This window comes from Tiliqua scincoides, chromosome 2 (genome assembly GCF_035046505.1).
Source record: "Tiliqua scincoides isolate rTilSci1 chromosome 2, rTilSci1.hap2, whole genome shotgun sequence".
NCBI lineage: Eukaryota > Metazoa > Chordata > Lepidosauria > Squamata > Scincidae > Tiliqua > Tiliqua scincoides.
In genome coordinates, this window is record NC_089822.1 from 200,165,802 (window position 1) to 200,185,372 (window position 19,571).

At 43.7% G+C, this 19,571-nt stretch overlaps 1 protein-coding gene across 3 annotated transcripts in view; it reads right to left on the minus strand.

The window, feature by feature from the left end:
• The window catches only part of RNF44 (ring finger protein 44), a 67,968-nt gene that overhangs the window by 15,496 nt on the left and 32,901 nt on the right, over positions 1-19,571 (minus strand). For 2 of the 3 annotated variants that reach the window (XM_066616116.1, XM_066616117.1), the window contains exons 2-3: positions 2,543-2,727; positions 440-668 (exon numbers count right to left, since the gene is read on the minus strand). In XM_066616116.1, coding sequence (XP_066472213.1) covers positions 440-668; positions 2,543-2,649 — 336 coding nt within the window. In that variant the 5' untranslated portion in view covers positions 2,650-2,727. Of the gene's footprint in view, positions 1-439; positions 669-976; positions 1,020-2,542; positions 2,728-19,571 lie in introns of those variants that run through there. The other variant, XM_066616118.1, reaches the window with a different exon arrangement.

Genomic DNA, 19,571 nt, shown 5'->3' on the forward strand with positions numbered 1-19,571 from the left:
TGTCACATTAATGGAATATAGATTCAATGAAATATCTGCCTATCATGGTACTGCTCATGTATCATGGTACTACAGAGACAAAATGCCATGAGAATACCCAGGGCTAGACTCACCCCAAAGGAACATTCTTCCTCCTCTTTCAGTGGAGAAAATGCACAGGGAATGAAGATGCTCGTCTTCGCTTGGGAACGTGTCCTGAGCCAACTTAGGCCACAATCCTATCCACACTTACCTGGCAGCAAGTCCCACTGACTCTAATGGGACTTACTTCTGAGTAGACATGCACAGGATTTGGCTCACAGACCACAGATACATCCCAATCAAATGTTTCTTCACTGGTGCTAGTTTCATCCCCCAGAAATCCTAAGTTCTGAAGAAGTGTATTTGTCCACCATCAGGCCCTGCCACCCCATACCCCCCATGCATACACAATCCCTACCTGTTCATGGAGATCCACCATGAATGGATGCTGGTGGGGTGGGTGTGCAGCCGGGTGAAGCATTCGTGGTGGCGTGTTGGCCAGAACGTACGCCGGGTGCTCATCTACAGGGACGTGTGGCTGTGGCTGCTGCTGCTGGAAAAAAGCCGGGTGCAAGTAGTTCTCATCCTGGGCTAGGAGAATTTGCAGAGGTCGTTCACGTCGGCCCCAGTGGTGCCGGGAAGGAGGGCTGTGGAGCCAGTTGTGGGGAGAGAAATATAGAGGGTGACCCCAGGGGCCAGCCAGTTATCTGCGCTAAGCTCTCAGCTACAAATACACCCATTTTTACAGCAGGGCTAGGCCAGAGTAGCAACAAAAGGGGAACAACTGTTGATGCAGCAAAACTGAGACACATGTTCAGCCACAGTGTAAATGCATCCCATACAATCCATGTGGCGCTGCCGCCATGGTTGTGGTTTGATTCATCACTGCATCATGCGAAGTGAAGCTGTTCTACCCCATACGTGGAAGGAGGACAGAGAGCTCTGCCAATCTTACCTACTGTCTACCATCCAGACAGGGTAGATGCCCAGTATCTGGGGCAAAGCCTGCTCAGTATCCTATAAGACAAGTGAAAAAATCCTGAGATCGTTAAACACAGGCTTCCTAAGGATGCCTTTAAGTGACAGCCCAGCCATTGAGTAAGCACATTTATTGGCACTAGTCATTATGCCCAACCCTTTTCTTCATTCATGACAGCACAGAAAACTAGCTGGACTCTTGGAGAGAACGAAGTTTTAAAAGGCTCCTTGGGCAGTACCTGATCAGGAAGACAGTTTAACTGATTTCAGTTCTTGAACCTACTCTACAAGTTTCCGCGTATTGTTGTCAATCCAAAAAGCACGTTTATCCTACCCATCTCCATGGCAACCATATCCCCTAAGTAACAAAAACAATATTCAGGTAAAAAGTTGTATCTGTCTCATTTCCTCCCCTCACAGAGAGCGCTCCCCCTCCAGGAAGTTTGAGAAAATGACTGACATATCTGAAGGGACACATGGAAGACGCTCTTAAATACCTTCCCTTTAATCAGTTTCCAACTGACCAGAAACAAGAAGGGGGAGTCATCTCTTCACCCCTCAGGGTTAATTTCATCCCTCTCCTCATGTTGTATTCAGGGCTAGGGATGTCCTACATGGAGGTGTGCAGTCCAAAAATGTAGCCTGGGGTAGTGTCTGAGAAAACATCTTAGGCACCATACTACTTATTGTGCCACCAGAATACCCCAATTTTTGCTGGGGAGTGGGTCCAGTCTCTGGAGCCCTGTAGAGCCAAGGAAAGTATCCCATCTCTCATTCTAGGCCCCTGGTCCCCGTTTGCATCCTCTTTTCAGGGAGGGAGTTGTCACAACCCTTCCTGGGAGGCTCAGACTTCCCTGATTAGCTTGCTTTCTTCCTCTCCCTCCTCCAGGGTCCCTCAAAGCTTCCTTCCAACCTCCTCACAATTTCTCTCTCCTCCCTCTTGTCTCTATCTCATATGTTCCTTAATCTGTTCCTCTCCGCCTCTCCTTATTCCTCTGCTTTTCTTTCTCCTCTTTAAGGCCTGGGCCTAGCCCCACCCCTGCTTGGCCAGATGATGTCAGTTTATCCCCTGCCCCACCTGACCAAAAACAGATTTTGGCCAGCACCATTGTCAGTTGTCATTCCCACACCCCAAGTGTGGGTGGGGCCACTTAATCCAATGCCCAGTTGATCAGTGGCACCACATGAGCCACCTCCCAGCTGTTCAGTGGGTCTGCCCCTGCCTGCTCTCCCCACTACCTCGTTGGACCTCTTAGAGGCTCACAGTGTCATAGATAGCACAAAGAGCTTCTTGCTAAGATTGATGGGAGAAAGTGCATAAAGAAGCACTACATGAGGATGCTATCTACTTTAGTATGAATGAAGCATGGGTGTCATGTTTATAAGAATGACACATAGAGCCCTTTGGAAACCACAGTTGTCAGTTCTCTGTAGCACATACCATACACTATAGGGTGGCATAGGGAACCTCTGGATTTCCAGTGCTGGCCCCAAGAAACCTTTGCAGGATTGATTCATATACTTTAGGAATGAAAAGCTGTACCTTCTCCTGAGATGTGCTGGGCTGCCACAGGTTCCCCCTGAGAATCGTCGCTGGTCAAAGGGGACAGAAGGAGGCCACCTATTCACTGCCAGTTCCCATGGTCGCATTGGGGATGTTGACAAGGCAAAAGACAATGCTGGACCTCAGGCTTCAGAAGATATGACTGTACACCAGTTCTTTGGGATCTGTAGGAGACGATTAAAACAGTCACTGAACCAGAGATCTGAGAGAAAGTCAGACATCAAGTCATTTCAATTCATACAGTTACAGTCACACTACTATGTGCTGACATGGACTACCAACACTGGCAGGCCATAGCACAGTAGCAGATGGTGGAAAAAAATGCCTCATGTACTCAGTGAAATACCAAGCCCCTCTCTATAGTACATCTTTTCCCATCATGCACATGAAGTGTTCTCCCAACCTTTCTTTCTACAACAATTCTGGCTTCTCCCTCTTCTACCCCAGTCTCCGATCCCTATCAATCAGCCTTCTCCACCAGATCCCCCCCAACTTCTACCTGCACACGCACACACACACACACACACACTGACACCCCCCCAGGTCACCACTCCCTTCCACAAAATAATATTTTGCAGCTCAAAATCCTGATGACATAGAGGTACAAGTGTATAGCAACCAGGGGCGGGGGTGGTTAGAATGTATGCGCACACAGAGGTTCTTTTTCTAGGAGCACAGTCTGCTATCACCACCTAAGTAACAGTCTGTGCCTGCTTAATGACTGGAAGCATTCTCAAAAGCCTCTGTTCACAGCAAGACTGTCACAGAAGGTGGGAGGAGAGAGAGATCAAGACGAGGTGCGTGCAAAAGCACCGATGAACAGCAGTACATATGCTGCAAATAACTATGATAAAGACCCATCCCAAGGGATCTGCTGCTCAGTGCAAGCTTTGTACTTTTCTGCCCCACCTCATCAACAGCATCACTACCAACAATGGAAGGCATATACATTCTGTTAAGCACACAGCTGGAAAATGACCCTCACAGATCAAGTAGATGCCTCCTCCCTGCCCTATTTGCTATGTTCTTACACCCAGATGACACCATAACAAGTGTTTGGAAGTTAATGCTGCTGTAAAGCTTTTCCACATGATCCAAGACTTGGCAACAGTAGACATGGAAGCACCAATCTTCCATAGCACTTGTGCACCTTTAATTGCCAGGTTGTCTTAGGCAATGATGCTGCATTTGCCATTGGTTCCAGATCTTTTCAGAGTACTGTACTATAAATGCCCACTATGGACATTTGCCTTGGTAAGGGAAAGGCAGGGTAAAAAAAATTTGAATAAATAATACAGGGAAGCCATCTAACTCCCCCAGTATCATTAATACCTGCTGCAATCCCATGAAAGAGACCACAAAGTGAAGGGGCAAGAGCTATGGATAGAGATTCAACCAATCTCTTCTTTCTGGAACCCAGCATTTCTTTGTAAACAGCAGCAGAATGGCATAATATGTACATGGCATGGCTTCAAATGATGTGGTGAAGCCTAGCAATATTCACAAATTAAACTGGGCCAGAAATCCTTTTAGAGGAAACCACAATACTGCTTGCCTTCAGCATCAGAGCCTTGTTTTCATCCTCATTTACCACATAACCATTCCAGGTGTTCCTACTGTACAACCTACCATTAATTTTCACATTCCAATTCAGCACTTGAATCCTACATGTTACAATGCCACCTTCTTGGCAACATCTAGCAGAACTTTTCTGCTAGTTTTCGGCAATTTAAACATTGCAGCTGTATTATATCTTTAAAGAGTATTGGCATGACCCCAGCCAGGTCCTGATATTCAAAGCCATTTATTGGAATTAACCAGACAATACTGACACATCCCTCCAGACCAGGAGGCAAACAACTGCAACCAGAACTGCAACCAGAGTCGGTGGCCTTTTACAGAGTCAGCCTAAGGCCCAGGTGATCTTTGCATCTGGATTTTATTTCAGTTTGCTTCGAATCTCAAGTATCTAATTTTTGCTTATTTGAACTTTACCTCTCTCTCTCTCTCTCTCTCTCTCATTTGTTTCTTAATAAATCTCTTTGAAATCTTACCTGCCTGTCTCATTTAGACAAGTGCTAAGAGCTTAGTGCCACCTCACTCTCAGGGAAACCACTCATGGCTAATGCTGCACAGAGGTTGTGGGTGTGCATGCTGAGTTGCTGGACTCATCAGATCAGGGGACATCCAACTACTCTTTGAGCCACCTGCTTCCAGGTGCTGAAGGATCCCCAGGTGTTTGGGTTCACTCCAGACAGGAGAGAAGGCATGGGAGGGAATACTTCAGTCCTCTTTTAACTTTGCCTGGTGGCAGCATGACCTCCAAGGGCAGAATCTCTATTCTATCTCAATCTCCTCATTAAGAACCCAAGAGCGCAAGGGAAAGTCAGACACATGGTGTGTCTCTTGCTCTACCCAGTCACCACAGATGCTTGTATATCACCAAGTACAAGAAGCATCTCCCCCCAACCACCTTGCCACTACAGAACTCTTCAGTAAATCTTTTAGAAGAAAGATTACACATAGAAAGAGGGACAGCTGAACCAGTAGGTAAAGAGCACATCACACCTGATGAAAGGTTTTTTTGGTTCAGCTTGAGGAATGTCAAACAATTCAAGGACCAGAGAAATCTTTAGGAGGTATATAGCAACACGAGTCAAACCAGTCAGATGCTACATATAATAATTATTTGCCTATTAAAAAAAAAAAAGTTAAGCAACTTGCAGTTAAAGTGGCAACAGAGTCCCAAATGTCACACCTCTACATTATGGAATGGAGACGGATTCAATTTTTTTAAAAAGTAAATAACATTTTCATTGCTCCTGCAACACATCCACCAAACTAGATAATGGAACATGAACACCATTTTCACTTCCTCTTTTGGTCAAATTGACTCTTGTACACTGTAATCCTAGATTTAGGCTGGCAGAGACTACAGTCATAGCATGACTTTTTTCTGCATTGCTTCATAGCTGTTGGGAATAAAGTTAAAACTGATTAGCCACAAACAGCTTCTCAGATCATAAAGAGTTGATTAAGTGCAGGTGCCATGATACCAATGCTTTCTTTACAGAAATCAAATCATCGTCTTAGTGATATTGACGATAGTATAATCTAAACAAATCCATCCATGGTCCCTAAATGGAGTATCATAGGAGAGGTTTAAGAAAGCTAAAAGGGGATGTAAAAAGGGTTAGATACCCAAGATCTACAACACAATAGTGTGGAAATTCTACACCCAATGCTACATTCCTGTCACACTCTTGAGACTGTGAACCATACTTTATGGCCTAAGACTGGACCCATAAAATGATCAGACTGTTAAATGGAATTGATGTGTTTACAGCAAACTGACCTGACTGCATTTTCAGTGGGCATCTCCTGTGCCAATAAGGCAGTATTTTATTCAGCATTTCCAAAAGGAACACCTCTTTGTTCAAAACATAACTAAAAGGAAAATCAAATGGCCACAAGGATTACACTTACAGAGGGAGACAAGGGTGCTGTCTTAAGGAGAGGATATAATTCTAGAATGCTATAGAATGCAATGTACATACTGTTGTGTTTTATCTATTTTTGTCATTTGCAAGATGTGGATTGGCATGTCTTCTGTAGCTTAAGATGGTTTATAGATGAAGATCAACTTGCACATACAAGAAAACATTAAGGAAGACAATCCTCACTTCTCACAATAGCTCATGCAATGAAAAAGTCTGCAACTTGCTCAAGACTCTCATTCCAATAGCCTGCAGCATGTTTACATATCATTAATCATACATACACCCCACTAATTATGCACTGGTATGCAGGCATCACCATCTGCCCCAACAATGCCCACATCAGATGGATGTGGATGAATCATACAACAGGGCAGATCCACACACAATTCTCACTAAAGACTGATTTTGGAAGCCTTTGTTCCAACCTCCTCATAGGGACACTGCAGAGACATGTCAGCAGCCTACTACCACACACTCTGAAGAAACAACAGAAGGCTTTTGAGGAAGACCATTTAGGCCTTACAACATGGCTGTCTGAGAGCCACATCCAGGAAAATTCTAATATACCATAGCTTGACTTAAGAGTGCCACAGTGAGAGCTATTAAAGAGAATAGCACCTTTAAGGGAAAGCTTGGAATTCTGCAGAAGATGAGTGGGGGGAAATGATTTTCATGTATGAGAGAAAAGGGCGCATGGAAACTTGCAGATGCTCTGTGACAGGAGGGCATATGCTTGTCAGTGGATAAAAGAATGCTACAGGGCTGTGACTGATTAAGGAGCAAGCCAGTAAAGGTCAGAGAAAGGTAGATCTGCAATACAAAAACTTTTAACACAACTCTAGTGTGATCCAGGAAGAAAAATGTGTTGTATACAGGAGACTGTGTCTCTCTTCACTCTTTGATTTCTGCATGTATTGGAGAAGCTGATGTCTCTGCTTTTGAAGCAAGCCTTGCTCTTTTCTGCAATTCTTATGCAGAAAAGTCATATGCAATTCTTCCACCTTCTCTGCACTCATTTTCATTCAATGAGTGATGTCATCTTCTCTTAAGGTCGGTGGGTGGAGGCAGCTGCTGTTCGCTTCTCCTGCTCCTGGCCCCAGTAAGGTGGGGAAGCTGCTTCAAGTGAAGAACACAGTAACCAGTCAGACAGTACGTATCCTATTCCCAATGAATCAGACAAAAACTTTTCCTGTGGTGACTAGCATTAAAGATGTTCTTCTACAATTGTTTTGCCACTTTAAAAAACTGATACACAGCAGGAGGTTTGAGATGCCCCTATTGATAGCCATCTCTTTGTTCTGCAACCCTAAATGCTTCAGACAGATAGATCATACTAACAGTTCTGCCAGCACAATATTACAAAAACAGGACATCCCTTAAGTGTTGCAGCAATATCTTATCAACATCACAGACAAATAAACCAATGCAAATCAAGACACAAGCCTTTTCTGTAACTGCCTGAACAGGCAGAGCAGGCTACATTATTCCAAATGGGAGTTCAAGATTTTAAAAGGTGCTCCATGAACGATCTATAATAGAACACTACATTCAAGGAGGTCAAGGAATTCTCTTAGTTCTGAAGAAATGATTTGTAATCATCTGGTATGACCACTTGTCTCAAATACACAGGCTATAAAAGTTCACCCGGTCATCCTTTTCCCCAGCCTAGCCCTTCTGGCTCAGTTTGAGTGCTTCAGCAAGACAGCTGGCATATGGAGATGATGGTCTGTCTTGTTGATGAGCATTGTCCTACTGTTCTCTTGCACTATCCATCTGTCTGCAGCCACCTGTTGCTTTCCTATCTTATTGAAGAAGAAAGTTATTTTAGGGAGAGACTATTGTACACAGGTCTGTGCAGTTTCCACGACTGTAGGACCTCAGTCACCAACTGGAATTTCAAATGCTTAGAGAAAGAAATATATTTTACTAAAACACATACACCATTAGTGCAATCCTACACTTGTCTAGGAAGTTGCAAACAATAAAACTGCATATAAGTGTGCCTCACCAGCACAATACCATTCGCTAACACATTGCACCAGCATAGCCAGGGGCCCCAAAATTAGGGTAAAGGACTTCGGATGTGCAGTTGCATCATGCAAAATCATGTGCAGAGTATGAGTAGAGTAGCAACAGAGTAGAAAGAGTATGCAACAACTACAGTTCATATTTTATTCACCCTCCCTGGCACTGCTATAATGCACATTTAAGAAAAACCTAGAGTGTTAACTCAAGACTGCTATACGAGTCAGTATGCAGTCCACACTCCAGTCAAACATGCATGGTGAATCTGATTTAAATCACTAGTTAGAACTGACTAGTTCTTGATTTAAATCAAACTGACATTCAAATTATTTTAACTAATTTGCATCTTCTCCCTCCTTGTATTTATTGCCAGACTCCTCCTTCTACTTCATCCCCAATAATCCTCTTAGAAGGATAGGAGTGGCACACAGGAAGTCAGCAAACACAGAAAATAAAACCTACAAAGAGTCCATGCATTAAAAACAAGAGACAGATCAACCAGGAACTGAAGATAGGATTCCAAGTCAAGAGGCCATGGACCACCCCATCATCAGGAATCCACATAAATGAATAGATCCTTGGAAAGAAAATAACTCAGATGGTGGACTAGATTCAGCAGGAGGGAGATGTCATGGCAGGAAGAGAAGTGCAAGTAGAGGAATTCACACACATACCTCATCACTAGTATTCTTGACATCAACAGCAGTCTGCCTATTCTGCAGTCTGCTAATAGTACCTGTTAATAAGACCTGAGAAGGATCTTGCTAAGAGAAGCCAGATGTGCTATATTTGGATTTTGCATCAAAACTTGTCCAATTTTCTTTTGTATATCACCACTTGCTAAATAAGAAAGCAATTTAGCACTAATCACAGATTAGTTCAGTTCAAAAATGCTAAATTCTGTTAAACCAACAAATCATGTTTAGAAACAGCTGGTGGTAGGGATTGGCAAGTCAGGTGCGGTTTGAGTCAAGTCGTCATGAGTCTCCACCCCCTGCAACTTGACTCGAAAGCAAGTCATAACAGGGGCACTTTCCGAGTTGCCCAGAGCATTTTCGTGACTCAAAAAAACTTGAGTCACAAATCATTTCCTTTAAAATTCCTGTGAAAAACAACAGGGCTGCTACCACTTTCTTGGGTATAAGGAGCACCTCCTTGGATGTAAGCAGGCAGGGCAGCTGTGGTGCTATTCCATGGACTACGATAGGGCAATTCTGCCTCACCTGCTGCCCCCCCTCTAAAGGGGAGGGGGCCGCTTGCATGCCTGTGGTGAGGCTCTGTGCAACATGTAGTACTTTGCAAGCTGAGGTGAGGCTCCCTGCAAACTTAGTGCTTTGCATCCCCTCTAGCTATGTTACTAGAGCGCACAAGAGCCTGTCATACAGTTGGAAAGCAGGATCACTATGAACTGCCACCTCCCTCTCCTTGGGCTTCTCCAGCCAATTCCAAGGCAAGAACCCTCTTGGGCAACTCTTTCTGCCCTCCTTTATCCAAAGAAAAAACCAGACCACACATCCTTCACCCAATGACCAACACTTCTTTTAAAGATGGGCAAGAAGGCCGGCTCCTGCCCAATGCAAAAGCAAAACATTAACCGTTCCCTGTCTTCTGGCTGGAACTTCCCTGCTGCTCACCCAGTCTGAATGTTGGCTCCATGTGTTCTTTCACACTGCAATAAAAAGTAAGCAAGCACACCCAGACAGACTTCAGTGCGAATGCATGGGGAATCAGTGCAGAGTCAAGTGGCCTCAGACTCGAGTCAATGCCTGAGTCATCCATTGAGTCTCCATGAGTCAGCGAAAAACACTGATTTTCACGACTCGGACTTGAGTTCCCATCCCTAATTGGCAGAACTTAGTGAAATGTGCAATTTCCCATCAAAACTGCTATGCACTTATCTAGAAAGTGCATACCTTAGTCTTATGCTACTACAATGGTAGTGGTAAAATATTATCCTGGTAATGTTATTGTAGCACAATTTTACCCCTTGTGTGCCACACATACTAGCTTAAGCAATACCAGCTCTCCAAGACTATAAAAAAACTTCTTGAACCCTTTCAGTGTAGCAGCATAGCTCCAATTATTAAGTTTCAGGTAAACACCAAAATTTGCAAAAACATAGACCAATACCAACCGATAATTTTTGAAATAAACCCTTTGATTGTATGTGTAACATAATTATACACACTAATTTGACTATGAGTATTGATGATAACTAAAAAAAAAAATCCAGACATAGAATTATGCCATTGCTCTGACCTATAGCTATGGGAATGATCTGAAATTTACCAGAATTGTTACCTACATACTATAGTTATTTCAGAAATTAACAACCCAATCTGATCCAGTGCCATACAACAACATGCATCCACACCAAAAAGGAACGTGCTGTATGCTATGGGGGAGGAGGGCAACCTGAAGGCAATCAAGAAGTCAGTAAAGCGCTTTTTAACTTACAGTATCTCTGTGTATGCCTACATGCTGCCTTGGATCCATGTCAACCATTTTGCTGCCAATAAGTGTAAGGAAAGCCAGGGGGCATTATGAGGCAGGGTTTGGAGATGGGATCCTGGCGCAAGTTGCTGCCTCCAGGATCCACGTAGATCCTTCCCCCAGGCCTCTCCCTTGCAGCTGACTTACTGAGGCAAATACAGCCCAGGGTCTGAAACAGTGGGGCTCCAATGCTGCTTTGTGGCAGTGGCTCACACTGGCTAAGTGGTGGTGGGCTATGGGCTTTTTGTGACAGAGGGACACTCCACCAGGGGGTCACAACTCAATTTTTGGTGGGTCGCAAAACTGACAAGCAAATTAAGCTATATGCATCAAGGGGCAAACAACCTGCTACTGGGGGGGAGGGAGCACTGCTGCCCAATCACCATTACAGCTTCAGAGGCTTGAGTGACTGGTAAAGTGAAACTGTTTTTTAGATGGGTCCCTGTTGCGTCCATCCCCTGGGCAGGGCCAAGGGGTGGAGCCTCTACCAAACTGGTTCCAGTGGCGACTGACTTACCCCGGCACGTAAGGAGGCAAGGAGCCGGTGAAGATGGTCTACGCACATGGTTTATTCTCGTTATCAATTTTACACTCATCAGGGTCTTGTTGCTTCACAAAGCCCCAGTATTAGTCTTTAGCCCGCCTCGCTGGCTCAAGATGCAGGTTGCCGTTTCCCTTGTGTTCCTCAGGCTTCCCTCAGGTTGTTTGGAGCCAGACAGGAGACTCTCCAGGACATATTTCGCAAGCCCCACACCTGGGGTGTTTCTTCCTTCTTGGGCCGGCTCTCCCCCAGGGGTTATCCCGGCTTGGGACCTTTCCAACCCTATCCCGGACAGGCACAGGTCTAGGGTAAGTAGCAGGGTGGCTTCCCCTGGTCCTCCTCCAGGAGGGAACCTCCCGCTCCCACGAATGCTGAGCTCCTTTTGAGCCCAGCAGCTGGTTTCCCTGACCACCCCTTCCGGCCACATGACACTTGACCCTACTCCCAGGAAGGCCCCTGATAAGGGGGCTGGATACTGTCCATACTTATTTGGCTCCCCTATTCTTAAGGAGACCCTTGCTCTGGGGGAGAGCCATGGTGCTTGAGCTGTGCCTGGGTGACAGTCCTGATGTTAAAACATTTGGGAACCACTTGCCTATAGGAATGGACCATGAAGTAGAGCAGTGGTTCTCACACATTTAGCACCAGGACCCACTTTTTAGAATGAGAAAATGTCAGCACCCACCGGAAGTGGTGTCATGACCGGAAGTGACGTCATCAAGCAAGAAAATTTTTAGCGGTCCCATGCTGCAATCCTACCCACACTTACCCAGGAGTAAGTCCAAATTACTATCATTGTTAAAAGAATATAGAGAGTAGCCTGTTTAATTAAAGGTCTGTAACATTTCCCCAGAAGCAGTCACATACCATGGTAGCATCAAGACTAATATATTAAAAATAAAATATGGAAATGAATGGGGACCCACCTAAAATTGGCTCGTGACTCATCCAGTGGGTCCCAAGCCACCGTTTGAAAAACAGTGAAGTAGAGAAAAGCACACCACATAGCAGCAGCATTATACACACTACAATGCTATGTTTGACAGAAACATTCTCACGACTGCAGAAAACAGTATGTTGATGTGGTCTTGATCAGAAATCCAAACTTTTGGGGAAAAAGTTACTTGTATTAACTGCATTTCCAGAAAAATTTGTCAATATTTATGTTCTTTTGAACTACCTGCCTATTTCATGGCAGTTACTGCAGAACAGCAGAAACTGTTTATGTCCTTACTGTAGCTAAAAAACTAGTACAGCAACACTGGAAGGACAAATGGTCCCTACTGTTATTCAGTGGATTGAAGACCTTTTAACCTTATCAACTTTTGAATGTAAGGCATACAGACTTTAACTACGTATAGATACATTTTTGGATATTTAGATACCTTTTTTTACAGATTTATATATAGACTGCTTATAAAAATTATTTGTAAACTTTATATATTTCATTTATATATGTATTTCCCCCCTTTTCCTTTTTTGTGTGGATTTATGTTTTAAATTTTTGGTTCTGAACACTTATTCAGCAATAAAGAGGGGAAATGCAGAAAAATGTCTTGTTTGAGGTTTGACTCATGATGCAAAGATGTAATTTGGCATACATGCAATTGTCATGATTACAGAAGATGTATGCCATAGTTTCAATGCTGGGCAACAGTGAATATAATGAAACTGTACATACTAATCTTTGTGCACTCACTATAACAGGCTTCCTTCTGCTCATATCTGAATGTTTTGACAGAGTTTAGTCCTTTTTTCTTCACAGCTGACTGTAGAAATTAGGCTCTCGGGATCAGAGTTCATCAGAAAGACTTGGTTTTTTCAGTTATCAAGAAAACATCCATAAGTTGCCAAATATTTTATGCTGGTCATTTCATTGTGCAGAAAACTGTTCTCTGCAACTGCTATTGATGGAACTAATAGAAATGCATTAATGAAAGATTTGGGAGCTTTGGCTGGCCAGACAAACTTCATGCTCTTCAGTGGCAAACAGTTGCTGGTCAAGAAGCTAATACAAGAATTTATGGCACTCCATCTCAGGGAAACATGCCACCATCATCAAATGCCTAATGTTCAGTCAATGTTTGCAAAATATGTTTGTTTGCTGGTGTAAGTGATTAAGAGTTTGATAACCCTCTTGAAGAAAAAAGCAGGAACTTAGAAACATGGGAGAAATTGGACAAGATCAATTCACATAACACACAGGTCTCAATACTGAGTACAAGGACCACATCATATATTTACACATTTTCATGGGCCAAAGAAATCTGGAGTTTTATAAATAAATGAATAACGTTTAAATGAAATTTAAATTTAAGTTTTACTTGGATCTTTTTTATAATCAGCATGATACGATTCAGAACAAAACAGAAATGTGACCATTATAAAGAAAAAATGCTGTGCTTAAACTGAGAAATGATATACAGCTGCAGCCTATTTATCCACAGATTTTTTATCTGTGGATTTGTCTCAACGAGAATGGGGTGAGGGTACTGAAAGTCACACACACCTTTGCCTCCTTTGCCCTCGCTCCATTTCCAGGCAGCCCAAAACACTGCAAAAAGGCTCTGCCTCACCCAGGCAGGGAAATAGTGCTGGAGCCCTGGAAGAGGTTCCCCTTGCAAAGGAACAGTAACACTCCTGGAGCCCCTGAGCCAGCAAAGAGGCTAAAGAGGGGAAGGGGGCCCCAGAAAATCTCTGTAGCCAGAACACATGCTGCAAGGTGGAGCTCGTGCTCACTCTCACTCACTCACACAGGAGCAGGTGTGGTAGCAACAAAGGGGATTGCTTTAAAAAACCCAGGGAGTGTTTGCCAAATTCCCCCCCCATTGAGATGGTACAGGCAATCACCCACCCCATGGTGCAACCCACCCACCCCATGGTGCAGGCTATCACTGATACAAGCAAGCCTTCCCATCAAGCAAAGCATGAGATTTAGCCTACAATCCTCTCCACACTTTCCTGAGAGTAAGCCCCATTGACTACAATGCTGTAGAACAAAACAGAAATGTGACCATTATAAAGAAAAAATGGTGTGCTTAAACTGAGAAATGATATTCAGGTGCACTCTATTTATCCACAGATTTTTTTATCAGCATCCCAACTGTGAAAGAAGCCGGGCAACTGGCAACAGGGAGGGCTGAGTACAGAGGGGAGGGGATTGATAACCGCTGTCTTAGTTTCCTTCCATCCGGAAGTGTCAGGCTTCAGTGTATTTGCGTAACTCTATGGAATTTAGCACAACACGTTTTTTGTTAATCGTGCCGAGTCACGGAATGGAACTAATGCTGATAAATAGGCTCCACCTGTACAGTCACTTCTCATTATCCACTAGGGTTAGGTTCCTTGAAACTCTTGCAGATAGCAAATTCACAGATAACCAACTGTTGAGATGGGACAATGGGGTGAGGAACAAGGGGTACCCTTGGGGAGGGTAGGAGCACCATCAAAAGAATCCAGCAGAGACCCTCAGGAAGCCAGCAGAGTGCAGTAGGAAGTGCCAAAATTGAATGCTGCGGACACCTTCCAGAGGCTGCAGGGACCTTCAGAATGGAACCCACAACCAGCGCAGACCCCTTTAAAATGACCAGTGAAAGCTTCTGCTGGCCATTTTAAAGGGGTCCATGCTGGCCATTTTAAAGGGGTCACAGGCACCATTCCGAAGGTCCCCAGCCTCCAGAAGGTCTCTGCAAAGCAGATAATGAGAACAGAGCTGTGGATAATGAGATAAGGTCGCAATTCTGCCCCTCGAAGATAAGCGAATTAGCATATCAAGAAAACATATTAAGAAAAGTATAATAAGTAAAAATGTCAATGACTGTATAAAAAGTAAAAATAAGTAAAAATGTTAGCAAATACTCTGACAAAAATATCAAATTGCTGCCGGTTGGATAAAATCATGTGACAGGCCAGATGTGGCCCCCGGGCCATAGGTTGGAGACTGTTGATTTAACATTCATAAAAGAATGACTTGTAGAAAGAGCCAAATACAGTGGTGCCTTGCAAGATGAAATTAATTCGTTCCGCAAGTCGTTTCGTATTGCAAAAATTTCGTCTTGCGAAGCGCGGTTTCCGATAAGAATGCATTGAAATTTAATTAATGCGTTCCTATGGGCAAAAAAAGTCAGAACAAAATCAAATTTGGTTTACAAAGTGTTTATTAAGTGCTCTTTAAAGGCATACATACTGTATAGAGGATTTCAAAAATTTCAAGCACAAAACTTCAACTTTTTAATTTTAAAAATTCGCCTTGCGAAGCACGGCCATAGAAAAATTCGTCTTGCGAGGCACCACTGTACATAAGTCAAAAAAGCTTACATCACTTGGGAACTCAATGAGCAAAGCAGCAAAAACTAAGACAACAGCTCCCCTTAATAAGGAGAAATATAGAACTCTTTTACACTATACATTCGCAGTCATACACAATACGGTAATCTAGGTCGATTTTTCAAACATGAAAATCAAGTATATTTGCCTTCAATATCTGAAGGGAAACAACTACACCTAGTGATGTGATGAAGTTGTGAGAAGCAGGGGTTCCACTTTACTTTGCGTTGCTCACCTAGAGTACTTTGTCCAGTTCCAGTCCTGTGTCCAGTACTGTGATGGACTTTTCTTCTAGAAACCTATCCAATCCCATTTTAAAGGTATCCAGGCCAGATGCCAACACCACATCCTGTGGCAAGGAGTTCCACAGACTAATCACATGCTGGGCAAAGAAGTATTTTCTTTGTCTATTCTAACTCTCCCAACACTCAATTTTAGTGGATGTCCCCTGGTTCTGGTGTTGTGTGTGAGAGAGAAAAGAACATCCCTCTACCTATCTCCTGCAATTTTAGTGGATGTCCCTTGGTTCTGGTGTTGGATAGGGGGATATTCTTTTTCTTCTCACTTATTTCCTGCACAATTTTGTACGTCTCAATCATGACCCCCTCAGGCACCTTTTCTCTAGACTGAAGAGCCCCAAATGCTATAGCCTTTCCTCATAAAGTGCCAACTGCAATACAGGAGATTCCTGTTGGACAGGAAGAAATTCTTGCCTATAAGGGCAGTTTGGCAGTGGCACAGACTGCGGAGGGAGGTGGTGAATTCTCCTTCACTGGAGCTCTTCAAGGAGAGTTTCAACAGACGCTGGAAATGCTCTAAGACAGTGATTTCCAATCTGGGGTACGTGCACCACCAGGGGTACCTGCCAGGAGCCTTAGGAGTACATGAAAAAGATTTGAATAAGGCAGAAAAAGGCAGGTCTGTATTAGAATGCCTTGTGGGGCTGGCAAGGCAGGAAGGAAGGCAGCTAGCTGCCTGCAAAAGCCCCACCAACTCCTAGTTTTTGGTCATCAAATTGTGTATTATTAGATGTGGAACTGATGTATTAGATGTATGTGGCTGAAAACATATAAATTTGAAATAACAGCAACTGTATTAATTACAAACATTTTGCTAATATGAGGGGTACAGTTTATGAAAATGGTCTGCCAAGGTGTATGTGTGGGGAAAAAAGCTGGGAACCACTGCTCTAAGAGGATTTTCCTGCTATAGGCAGGGGCTTGGACATGATGACCTTGTGGGTTCCTTCCATGATTCTATAAATGTCTAGAAGACCTCTCCAAGACAAGAAGTGAGGCAATGCCAAGACATTCACAGACACTGATGGAGTAGCCATCATTCCGATGCTAACTATTAGTATTGCAAAAATGAGTATGGCCCACGCTACTATTTAGTTCAGGGGTCTCCAAACCCCAGCTCAGGGAGCAGATATGGCCTGCAGAGAGCCTCTATCCGGCCCACAGCCAGCGTCTGATCCCCTGAGAGCCTCTGGCCCAGTTGACCAAACACAACCAGAGTTGTGCTTGTGGGATAGGGGTCCATTTAAGTGTGTGCTTTATTTCTTGGGTTGTGTTGGTGCTTTGAGAAATCCTGGACATTTAAGCCCACTCATTCATTCATTCATTCAAAGCTCCATCTCTAATGTATTTAAATTTTATATTTTTTTTTCTGGCCCTCGACACTGTGCCAGATAGTTGATGTGGCCCCTCGGCCAAAAAGTTTAGATACCCCTGATTTAGCTGAATCCCTGAAAGGTAGAGCCAGAGTATAGTAGTAGTGTGTATACAGGGAATAGAGGAAGGGACTCAGCACATAGCCTTGGGGAGTTCCTGTATTTAATATCAGAGTGGAAGAAGGATAAAGAGCCCATCCTAACTGACTGTGGCCTATTTGTCAAAGGACTTTTGACAAAGGACTTTGTCAAAGGACTTTTGACAAAGACATCTACAGACAAATGTCTTGCTGTATGCCCAGACTAGTCATTTTAAAAAACAGCCTGCTAGGTAGAATGGTGTTAAAAGCAGAACTATAATCCACAAATAACAGCCATACATATGTACCCCGTTGTTCCAAATGACGCAGGACTGTATGTAAAACAATAGAGATGGCATCATCAGTCGACCTATTACTCCTGTATGCAAACTGACAAGGATCCAAGGTGGGTGAAAGAACAGACTTAATATTTTTCAACACCAGCCTCTCAAAACACTTCATAATTACCAAAGTTAGAGCCACACGTCGATAATGAGAGAAGCAACTACTGTCTGCTTAGGAACTGACACTATAATAGATGTCTTCAAGCAAGTAGAGACAGAGCACTGTGAAAGAGATAAATTGAAAATATTTGTAAAAACTTCAGTCAGCTCTGCAGCGCAGTCTTTAAGGACCCGTCCCAGAATTCCATGTGGGCCAGCTGCTTTCCAGACGTTAATATTCTGTAAAACCCATCTCACATCATCAGGCTGCAGGACAAGTGACTGACCATCAGTGGCTGCAGCTGGAATGTTGGTGGCTGCTATCTCCTCAAACTGGCCAAAAAACTGATTAAGCTACTCTGCCATGGAATCACTACTGCTGGGCAGACTATTTTTATAAAAACTATATTTTTATAGTTTTAAAGTGAAGAAAGGGAGTACAAAGACAGGATGAACATACACCAGGGGGCTGAACATACACCGGGAAACTAGAAGGATTTTCTTGGAGTAGACAGGAATGAGAGCTGTTTAGTTTCCTCTAGGAGGCACTGATTTAGTCATCTGTTGCAGTGAACATGTTGAACGTCACAAAAGAAGAATATGTTCATGTAACCCACCATAAAGGGATCTTTGCTCACTTTCCCCGTGCAGCTGTGCAAAGGCAGATATGCAAAGGTCACTGTATGTGGTATACGCTGCACAGCAATGGTCATCACAAGACATTCAAACATACTGGTATTCCCTGAAAGTGCAGACACTTCTACCCAACGTTGAACTAGGGTTGACATTTAGATCAGCCAAACTTTTCTGTTACTTGGATGCTCATGAAATGTATACTTGACATGAACCTGAGAAATTACCTGCCCCTCCAAATTTGCCATGCACTTAACAAAGTGTGACAATGTATCAGTATTTGCTGGGATGGAAAGCTTTACAGCCTGATCCAGATGGAATGCTGTGCCAGATACGCTTCTGCCCCATGCACATGTGCTCCATGTAACATACCAAGAAAAACTACATGACCAGAGAATTGTCATATTGCTCTGTGACTGAAAAAGTACCTGCAGTGATGTGGACAAGGCCAGAAAAAAGTTGGTTGCAAAGAGAAATTCTGTGGAAAGAATTCCACCAATGCATGGTGCTCTTGAGCAGCATGTAAAAAGGGCAAACTGCCAGAGTGGCTACGTCTGGGGCCAGTCACCGCCTTCAAGGTCTGCCATTCCTTCCCTGACAAGCTGGGATCAGATTTAGCTAGATGGGCTTTCTGACCCCATCTGGGCAACACTCCCTAAGGCTTCCAAGAGTTGCTGTGAGTTGTTCACTTGTAGCTGCAAGAAGGGGGCAGGGTCAGAAGTACTGCAAGTGCAAAAAGACTAACCTTCAATACAGTACATCGGGGCAGGCAAACCCCAGCCTGCAGGCCATTTGTGGCCCTTGGGGACCTCCAATCTGGCCCACAGGGAGCCCCCAATCTCTAATGAGCCTCTGGTCCATCAGAGACTTTTGGAGCCCACGCTGGCCCATGACTGCTGGTTGCAACCGCCAGACGCAAGCTGTGGTCCGAATTAGAGCAAGGCCTTTTGTAGTCTCCATGTGTTTTCTGCTTTTCCATGGGCATTATTTTAAAACCCCGCCCCACTGCCTCTGAACAACTTATGTCTCCATGTGTTTCTGGTTTGGTCTGTATGTTTTCACTGTGCAAGAGGTGTAAACAGTTCATAGTTCTCATGTGTTTCTACATGCTTGTATTATAAATAGGTTTGGTAAAAATCATTCAGTCATATAAGTTCCATCTCTAATTTTTCATTTATGCAAATTTATGTAAATTGAAATGTCAATTAATTTTTTTATCCTGGCCCCTGACACAGTGTCAGAGCGATGATGTGGCCCTCCTGCCAAAATGTTTGCCCATTCCTGCAGTACACCAT